The following is an 11,485-nucleotide window of genomic DNA, read 5'->3' on the forward strand; positions in this document are numbered from 1 at the left end:
AATTTATCATAGTTCATAATCAACTAGTAACCAAGCTATAGGCCTATAGACTATGGTGGTAGATTGGTACCTAAAGGTAACTGATAATTATTATTTTAATTTTTGGAATCAATATTTCTTATTATGTCGACCAGAATACTATAGTGACCGGTCACTAGGAAATTTTGAATAGGTTAAGTTAAGCTAATTTATATCTCATAACTCCATATCACAGGGTCATATTTGTAATGTTTACTTATAAAATAAAGAACACAAATGCTTAAAACATTAATTGCTTGGGTGTGGAGTTCTGTGGATTTGTTCACAGAGCGTATAAATGGAGCGTAATAGGGTTGAGCGAATTATCTTTTTACTCGCTTAACAAAAGCGAGTGTTTGGAGCGTTTGGGTGAGTTCCTTACAGTGTGTTTGAGAGAGTATGAATCATACAGTATGATACGTCCATTTTTAACGTTCGTTAACGGTGGACCTATCTCACCGGCACGATGCTTAATCGTTTAATTAATTAATGTACCGTCCTATAAGCTTACCGACCGGCTATCACATTATCTTTTCGCACATACGAGCTACGTTCGTCATCCATAACGTTATTAATCAACACAATATAAAAGATAAAAGTTTAAAGATTAAGATATAATTATAAATAATATCATTGATTATATAAAGTCAACACTCAACTATATATATATAATCAGTGATAATATTAATAAAATAGATATAATTGTAATAGGTATCTATACAACATTTTAAACAAATACAAATTGTATTTGTTTTTTTTATTGATTTTCATCAAAAAACAGTTCATTTTAATTATACTCGTGGAACTGTGGAAGTCACGGACAGTCACAAGTCTATCAAAATGAGAGAGGAGAAAACGAATTAATAAAACATATCATATTTTTAAATCACTCGTCCCGATGCATTTCAATTTTTTGCAAATCCGTCCATTTAAATACAGGTTTTAAAGAAAAACAAATGACTACCTAAAATTCGACTAGATCTGCGCCTAAATGGATAAAAATAAATACACACGTATAGTGTTATGCGTAATGTTAGAAATCGTATTACTTTATACGAAACTTTCGTTCGTACCAAACAACAATAATCAGTAGCAACAGTAATAATGCTACGAGGGAAAACGAACCGGCGAGGAGGTTTCGGCAGTTTGCGCGGCGAAACGCCGAGACACAATACGACGGGCGGTGAGTGGGCGGGGTGCGAGCGAAAATCGCATATTTCTGTTTTTCCGTTTGAGCAGCAGCGAAGAACACTGCGGACGAAGCGAAATGGTCGTTGTTTAAGCAAAAAGGGTCGTCCCGGACACGATCATCATCTCCCCGTCGCCGGCGCGCGCGCGCTCGATCCCTTTAATCGCCGTCGGAGTGTCGGACCGCGCTGGCCGTCACCCACCCGCCGGCCGCGACTACACCGGTACGCGCACCACTCAAATTGTATTATTTGTATTGCCGAACGTATTACGTCTGCGCGCGGCTGAACGACCGGAGCGGAGTGCGTGTCGTCAGAACTCAGAAGCTGGTGGATGGGATGGCGGCGAGTAGCGGGAGCGAGTAAGCGGACGGGCGGGCGACCTTCGGCGGTGTACACTGTTTTCCGTCGTCGGGTATTTTTATTATTTTTTTTTTTTTTTTTTATTATTTATCGTTATCGTTTCAAGGGAGAAAAAGGGGGAAAAAGAGATAAATACCCGAGCGCTCGCCGCGACGACGCTCCGAACTATACAACACACTGCTCTACCCGTCGACATCGCGGTTCGCGGCGACGATGATAATAAAAAAAAACCAGCGTTAGCGGATCCCTTATCTCTCCGTCTCTCTCTCGGCGTCCGACGTACATGTCGTCCGGTCGTCGGTGTTGTTGTTATTATTATTATTATTATTATTTTTATCATCGTTAACGCGCGACGACGACGACGACGACGACTATGACGGTATTATTGATGTAATTATTGTTATTGTTGCCGTTCCACATGCACGCGCGTAACGCGTCGCCGCCGCCGTCGCGCGATCTCCGTCTTGCCGGCACATCGTTCGTCCGACGGCGTTTCGCCCGGTGAACGTGCGTGCGCCCAGTTCGCCGGATCCGGCGACGTCCGTCCGTCCGTCCGTCCGACCGCATGCCCAACAGGCTCCGAGCACTTCCGCTGTCGTGTTGATGTCCACCGACAACTGTAGACGACTGTAGCCCGTAAGTATGCGACATGGTCCACCGGTCTGTTGTATCTACTGCGGTGGTCCCCGTACGGTGCGGTGCGGTGATCGTAATAATTCGCCGTGTGTGTTGTGGTCTCGACACGTAGAACAAACTTAATGTGTTGTCGAGAACACGACTGTTTTTGGTTAGGACTACCCATGTATTCACTGACTGAGTTCAAGACAATTGTTATAGCTGACTAGTGCTATTACCTGTCATCCACTCTCGAGTAGGTTAGCAGAGTAACGAATTGGCGTCATGTCAGTATACGATATGTATTAGTTAAAATAAATATCATGCAAATATTCTGTAATAAACATAAATTTACATATTTATTTATACATACGTTATATGTAATGTTGTTCATCAAGCACGATTCACCTCCATTTTTTATTTTAATGTATTTATCTATTAAAATTTTAATTGTTAGAATTTTTAAGGGCCACATTATTTAAATTTATGAGTGCAAAATCAGCATAATAGTGTGAAGTACAAAAAAAAAAAAATGGTTCTCATTTGAGTAAAAGTTATTATCGTTACAGAATACTTCTTAAATAGTATGACAAATTTAAGCTTTTGCCAAATTTAAAAACATTCTCACAATATCATCGGAGAAAACACTTTTTCACTTATTTTTAAAGTTTGGATGTTAAAAACTATTAATTTCAAAGCCTATTTTTTGCGATATTTTATGATTATATACTTTTTAGTTTAAACCGTAGATTGGAGGTCTTTAAATAAAATTTGTCCACATACCTCTAAATACAAATATTTTACTATTTTTTTCTACCACTTATAGTTGTTTATTATATTTTTTTAAAAATGTACCATATTATGCTTTATCAAAAAGAAATGTATGGGTAAAATAAGTAGTAAACTAAAAAATATCACATATTATCAATGAGTTTACGTACTTAATTTATACATTATTCTTTCAATAAATTTGTTTAAATAACGTTTGTTTGGGTTCAAGTCTTTATTTTAAGTTAGTAAAATAATTTTAACATATTTTATGATAAAAGTTGTAATACATCATAATTATTAATAACAAACTGTTAAATACTTTATTTTTGATCACATTTATTTGATATATTTATTTTAAAATTGTCAAGTAATTGAAAATAACATATCTAATTGAAAAATATTTTTTTCTAAATCACACTTTAAACTTAATAGTTTATTTATTCTTCTATTGAGATTAAAATTCCAGTCTGGTATTTTATTTCGTATTTTATCTTATAGTTTAATATAAAATTAAAGTTATAATTTTATTTTATTCTAAAAATTAATGTTAAAAATGAACTGTTTGTGTTATGGTTATTTTCAAATTATGTTTTTCTTTCATATGTTTCTTGGAAAACGTCTTGATATACCATTTTTGATTTTAAGTTAAAGTAAATATTTTCATTGCAATCTTTTTCTGCCAACCAACATAATACAAATGGAAGAGGATTAAATTCGATAACAGTTATTATATGTATACTTACAATTATTCTGATGATATTTTTTATATCCTTGGAGTCTTGGGAATGTTATGAAATAAATATATTATATATGTATAGTACTTAGTAATATATAATAAATTCTTTGTTGAGCTTTTAAATTTTTAAAATATGATAAATGATTATTGATTATTTTTTCACAATTCTATGTAAGAAGGTAAATATTATTTCAAATTCAAAATAATGTATTAATGTATTATTTATTTACATAAAAATTACATAAACAAATACATGAAACATACAATATATTATTATAATAATGTGAAAAATATGTTGTGTAACTAAAAAGTGTTTATTCTTCATACCTATATAATTGTAGGTAAAACTTACTGAACTTACTGTAAGTACATATAAAATATAAATTTGCATAAATTATTTTATGCAACTGTTCATAAAGTCAAATTCGAAAACAATTAGCGTTAATATTTTGTTCAACTGTTTTCTATAAAATACATTTTCTTTGAATGTTATTAAAAATGTAATATTTAACTATTTCAAGTAATTTTTAATTAATGTCAATGGATATTTTTTGTTCATGTATTAAAAAAACAAAACACTGTCTCATATTCTATTATTTTGTGCCAATTTTAAGTTATTTACATGTTATATAATCATGTGGGCACATTAGTGTTTTATACATTTTACTTATTAGTCATTAGGTACTTGTGCATTCTATAATACATAGCTTAAAATAAAAGAGCGATCATGATTAATCTTCATTATAGGGGTTTAAATAAGAATAACTTATAGACAATTTTATACTTGAATAATGTATTTATGTACTTTTTATTTAATTTGTAGGTTTTCAATTTATAATAATGGAAAAAGAAAACAAATGTAAAGCTTAATAATGGTTTCATACTCAGATAGTGTAACATCTAATTTAACGGCTATCGCCAATAATAATATTCAACAAACAGATCAAGCAATATTTGAAGCTGATAAACGAGCTGTTTATAAGTAATTTTTCGGTTATAATTATCTGTATATTTCTGTTTTCTAATATTATTGTTTTTCAGGCATCCACTTTTTCCTTTACTAGCATTACTTTTTGAAAGATGTGAACAAGCCACTCAGTCAGCAGCAATTTCAAATTCTGAAAGTTTTAATATGGATATACAAGCATTTGTTCAACATCAAGAAAGAGATAGAAAACCATTTTTAATTAATGATACAGAAATCGACGGATTGGTATGTGTATTAAATTGTCTTAAATTAAAATGTATAGTTATCAATAGGTACATTTATTTTTAAAATTAATGTTAAGCTTCATACCACATTAAGTTTAATTTTAGTTAATACTTATTTTTATCAATAATAAAAATAAATGTATCTATATTTATTTTCAAAACAGTTTAATTATATGCTTTTAAAATGTAGTATGATTTAGTTTTATAAATTGAACAATAACTTTTGTATTAGGTTCTATTATACACTAAGTGACAAAAACATTTTATTTTTACTACTCATAACCATAATCTGTGTGGAGCTCCCTGTATTTAGTACTCTTAAAATTCACTAATAATAGCACGAGAAAAATATATTATTCAACTTTATACTTTTATTTTATTAAATATATTTTTTAAATAATGTAAGATGTTTGACATGTGCGGTAGATCCATAGTCCATTTTCCATATTTTATATTACATATTACTCTTAAGTCTAGTGCCATTCGGTATATTTGCTTACTGGCTCATAATTAAGGCTAGGATGTTTGTAATTTTTTTTACTTTTAGTCATGCTCGTTCAAATAATAAATCCATTCTATATAATGTAGATGTAGTTATATTAAATTGTATTTCACACAGTCTTGAATGTTCAGGCATTTTTAGTTATAAATTCACTTTCGTTTCTAACAAAAACAGATTCATGTTTTTACAAATTTTTATTCAACTCGTATACATTGTATGGCACATATATAATAACAACAATTTTGTTTTATTATTAAAAAATATTAGTTATTAGTAAATTATCAAATAATATATTATGTAATATCATCATAAATTATATTTTGAATAAACATTGAATAATTTTACTTTTCGCATATTTTATAACATTATATTTGATTGCTTTAAAGTCTTTGAAATTTTTGGATGCATTTTTTTTTAGCATTTTTAAGGTCGTAAATACCCTATTCATACCCTTATTCCCTATTCAATACTGTGATAGATTAATGTATGATTTCCAATGTGAGTAGGTATGTGTAAAATTTCATTAGATTTTTTTTAAATAATCTCAGATTATTATAGTAATATTTATAGTAATGGTTAAACATTACTTAAAAGTTATTTTTTTTTCAGATGATTAAAGCTATTCAAGTATTACGAATACATTTATTGGAACTAGAAAAAGTTCAAGAATTGTGCAAAGATTTTTGTAGTAGATACATAACATGTCTAAAAATTAAAATGCAAAGTGAAAATTTATTACGTTCTGATTACACATCGGGTTACATAGAAAATAATAGCAGTGGTAACTCAAGTAATAGCAATTCTCCATTATGCCATTCTCCACACCATAGTCAGGTAAATATAGTTGTTATATACATTTAATATCATTGACTTAAAAATGTACAGATAAGCCGTGGCTTATAAAAATGTGTCTACCACCCTGCCAAACCATAATTTATTGGTTATTTTATTACAATGCATCTGTTCAATCACTATGCTGATAAGGGTAAGATTTCTGTTACAGCAACCTCTCATCCAATTAACACAATGGTAGGGTATTTCATTATTGACTGCAATTAACTAGTTTTAACATTTTTGTTGTGCTGCTTATTTGTTAATTTTAAGATCAGTGATAGTAGTATTATATGGGCAATTCTTTTATAGAACAACGCTCATTATTTCAAAATTTTCATATGATTTTGAACATATGTTTTTACATAATTTGCAGTTGATATAAAACACCTATTAAACACATACACCCACACACACCCACCCACACACACACGCACACACACATTTATTTGATGTTTAATATTTTTTATTGTTTAAATTATTTAAAAACTTCTTATATTTATGATAAAATACTTTTTTAATTTCATATTCTGAAGCAGAATTTTTTTGATGTATTTTGATCCATGAAAATCAATTTGATTGATTGATTGATTGATTATCAATTAGAAACATTTAAAATAATTTCTTAAAAAATTAATGTTTCAAATAATATTCATAAATGATGGTATTTTAAATGTTTTTAAAAATATTTCGATCATAAGTTTGTCTATCATTCAATATATTCTTAGTAAACACACATAGAAATTTGAATTGAAATTCAGTTTAATTGAATCATTGAATAAATATTTAGTTAAGTCAATAACCGTACTAGTTAGTTTTGGTTGAGGTATAAAAAATGCATTATTAAAAGTTATCCATACAAAATCAATGTACATCACATCTGTTTGTGATATATATGTTTATTATCTATAATTAGTGTTATTTATTTTATTTATTAGTTTATTATGGTACATTAGGTTTAGGTTTATAATGATGTTTGACAGGTGATATCCTCTTCAGGAGTTTCTGTGCGGCAGTCTGGAGACAACGATGCTATAAAACCAAAAACAATAATGGATTTAAAAAACATAACCTGTCTTTTATCAAATATACCATCCTCCACATCCGTAGAAATGAAAGATGTATCTCAAGTCTCAGATGTTTCCCAACTTGATTTGACAGTCACTAAATCTACACTTCAAAACTCTTCTTTAGAAAAAACACCATTATCAGCAATTGGTACAAATGTATTACAGAATAATGTTTCTATTTTACATGGTAGGTAATAATTTATTATTTATATATACTTAAAAACATTTATTGAAGTATGAATTGTTACATATTTTTATATTTTATTAATCTCTGAGTATTACTTCTACATTAATTTTATTTTATTTTTTTAATACAATTAACAGTTGTATAAAATGTATTTTAATATTTTTATCAATTATATTTTATCAATATTTTTAATCATTAATTAATATTCTTGTTTATAGATGATAAACATAATTAAGTAATGAAATATTTCAAGAATACAAATGTTTATCATGAAAAATGTAAAAAGAATTTTTTTCACTTTTAAGAAATGAAATAATTATTTAAACAAAAATTTTCCTTTGCTAAATGTTTGAATTAAAAGTATATTAGTTATAAACAAATATTATTTAATATATATTAGTATTACATGGTTTGCAGCAGTTAATTGTAGGAATATTTTTAGCTTAGGTTAATGTATATAATTAAGTGTTGATAATATATTAATTATATTAATTACTGTTTTTGTATTAATACATATATTTTATATATTTTAGGTTCCTTATCAGCTACTAGTGGTGGCTCTTGTGATGAAGAAGATGACTACTTTGGGAGTAAAAAGAAAAGGCAACAAAAAAGAGGAATTCTCCCTAAACAGGCTACAAGTGTAATGCGCTCTTGGCTTTTTCAACATTTAATTGTAAGGGAAAATAATATGTTAATATAAAAATATTATTACTTTTAATACAGTGTAATATAAGGTAGTTTCTCTATATACCTAATAACCCTATTATATGATTATTATTATTATAATTTGTATTATTTATCTTTATCTATATTAATACCATGCCATATACATTTCAGAAAATACTTATTGTAATAAATTATGATTTATAAAAAACATTTCAATAAATAAAAGATATTAATTTTCAGCATCCTTATCCAACAGAAGATGAAAAAAAAATTATTGCCGCACAGACTAATTTAACATTGTTACAAGTAAATAATTGGTTTATCAATGCACGAAGACGAATATTACAACCAATGCTTGATGCGTCTACCCCTGATATTGCTGGTATTTTTATTATTCTATATAATAAATGTATTGTTAAATTTAATTAATAATATATATATTTTAAAATATAGGTGAACAAAACTTTACTCTTTCTAAAGATAAGTCTGCAATTGTTGATAATAACAAGTTTTCATGGCCTGCTGATGATTTATTACAATCTCAAAATGTCAATGGTAAATAATATCACAAATTATGCTAAATAAGTGATAGTGGGTTTGTATGTTTCTTGTGTATACATATAAATGAGAGTGTTATATGTGTATGTAGTGGAAATATATTAATATATAAAGATTTTAATTCATATAAACAGTCTTATTTTTGGACAATGATGTATTAGTAAATAATTTAAATTGTAAAATGCTTTTAAGCATACATATTGCAATAATAATTATATTTATTTGTTAATAGAACATATGTTCATATGCATATGTTGTTTTTACCTTAAGTGTATAAATACAGTGTTAAAGTATAACCAGGTTTATAGGATTTATGGGTGGTGACATGGTGATGTTTTGGAATATTTGTATACAAATTTATTTAATATTGTTTATAGTTGAAATAAAACTATGATGCTTATATTATTTTTAAAATGTATAATAGTTTTATAGTCAATAAAATATAATACGTTTGATAAACTATTATCACTAATAATTATAAATTTAATCACACAGAATTAATTTGTTATAAACATTATCAACGTTTAGTTAATTATTAATATTATTAAATTATTTAATATTAAAAATATAATGTATTCACCATTCATTATTATTCTGTAGTTATTTATTAGTAACTATATTAAATTTATAATATAATTTAATTGGTTTTTTTGATCTTAGCAGATATTAAATAAGTTGTAATTTAATTAATTTAATGACTGCAAATAACTATTTTTGTTGAGAATATTTTCAAATCATTCAATAGTAGGTACCTATCTGTTTATGTACCTTTTTATGGTTTAATTTCCAAATAATATTGTAATAGTATCTATTAAAATAATTGTTTAATTTTCAAAACTGTTGGAAATAGTTTTAAATTTATTTTCAAGTCTACTTGAAATTGATTTTTGTATATTTTTGATTTTATCCTACTAAATTACAAAAAAATAAAGTGAAAAGCATAAATTAAAAATAGAAAAGAATCTAATATACAGGAAAGTAGAATAGAATAGATTTAACAATAAATTAATATCATATTTTCTGTGGTTCAGCTTTTACCAGTTAACATTTATTTTAGTATGATTAAGAAGCTTATCTATTGTGTAAAATAGTTAGGTATTATCGTTTAAATTTCAGAAATATTTAACACACACACACGTTATTTGGGTAGCAAAATTATTGTTTTTCAAAGTAAACATTTAAAATAACCATATAAGACATATTTATTATACTAATATAGCTTTCCAAAGGGTTTTGGAATTAAATGACCATTTATTATGCATTATATATTACACCTCAATAACTTAAACCTGTTTCACAATACTTCTACAAATATATATATATATCACTGATGCACTTTAAAAAAATTATATTTTAATAAAAATAAAAATTATCATATTAAAAATAAAAATAATTTTTAATATTTAATTTTTAGAAAATTCAAATGAATCAAATTTTGGTGAAAGTGAAGCAGAAGATGACGAAGAAGAAGAAATTAGTGATATTTTTTCTCAACATAGTGTTAATGAATCAGATTAGTCGGTGTTTTAAGAATAATCTTAATACATTGTACAATGTATATGAAACAGTAATCATTTTATATGTATGTAAAAAGTAAATATTGTTATATTATATACAGTCAATGTTAATGTTAAATACATTTAATATGTTATACATATTAGAAGACGAGAGATAATTAACTAATAACTTAAATAATATAATACAAAATAATATAATTTATTGAAAACATATTGATATGTTTCATAAAGTGTATTAAATGGTTAAAATACTTAAGTGGTTTATTAAGATAATAATTATCAATAAATCAATAAATATGTGTTATTATTAAATAAATAAATGTTCCAAGCCTTATAAGTATTATAAGTAATAATAACTAATCAATGACTGTAAAAACAATTTGTACAAAGTAAATTTTATTTAGAATAACAATTGATTGAGGTTTAACTAGAGTTATTGTATCATTTAAATACATTATAGAAATATAATATTAAATGCTAATGATTTAAAAAATAAAATTACAGTCTATTCCAAATAAGAGTATATTGGTTTGTGCATTGCTCATGACCCTAATCCCTTCACCCACAAACTATGCGGTTAAAGCTTATTAACAAATAGAGCTGTCAAATAAAAATTGGTTAGGTGATCAGTATATTTTTATTTGAAATAGACTATGTATTGTAATTTCATTTATATTTCAAAATCTTGAGTTGTCTTAATATTTTAAATATTAATTTGTTAACCCGATTATTATAAAATTATATATTTTTAATGTGTTCTTTTTTTTACATAAGATTAGAACATCATTAATGAAATAATACTACTACTTTTATGACCAATTTCTACCTATTATAATAATTATTCATAGTAAAATTGCAGCAGTGTTCCTCAGTCAATATTTTAACGCTTTGAAAATAAATGTTAAAAGAACCATAATACAAACTGTAGTGGATGGCAAATTTTCAAATTTTCTAATTTGTTATCTATATTGAATATATATACATTTAAAATTAATTCTTATTTTATAAATGTAATTGCTTATATTGTATATTTATAACTTTTTTTTGTTGGTTTAACTCTTTCATTACTTAATTATACATTTTTTTGAAAAATTGTTTGTATTCATACCTACTCAATTATTTTTAGGAATCTATGTTAACTTATTTTTTTATTCTCATTCTTGTCTTATACTATATATTATTATAAACAAATTAATTATATTTTAGAAAAAGTCTGCATAATTATTATAATAAATATTATATAATACAT

General features: G+C 26.5%; 1 protein-coding gene across 1 annotated transcript; it reads left to right on the forward strand.

Annotated features, from left to right (window-relative positions):
• Positions 1-1,805: 1,805 nt before the first annotated feature.
• On the forward strand, positions 1,806-11,243 carry LOC113556589 (homeobox protein PKNOX2-like). Its single transcript, XM_026961633.2, has 9 exons — positions 1,806-2,204; positions 4,514-4,672; positions 4,732-4,903; positions 6,014-6,238; positions 7,219-7,492; positions 8,026-8,168; positions 8,402-8,543; positions 8,615-8,716; positions 10,134-11,243. Exons 2-9 carry the CDS (start codon positions 4,563-4,565, stop codon positions 10,235-10,237), a joined length of 1,272 nt encoding a protein of 423 aa, XP_026817434.1. The 5' UTR covers positions 1,806-2,204; positions 4,514-4,562; the 3' UTR covers positions 10,238-11,243.
• The last annotated feature ends 242 nt before the right edge of the window (positions 11,244-11,485 follow it).

Source organism: Rhopalosiphum maidis, chromosome 3, assembly GCF_003676215.2.
Source record: "Rhopalosiphum maidis isolate BTI-1 chromosome 3, ASM367621v3, whole genome shotgun sequence".
Taxonomy (NCBI): Eukaryota; Metazoa; Arthropoda; class Insecta; order Hemiptera; family Aphididae; genus Rhopalosiphum; species Rhopalosiphum maidis.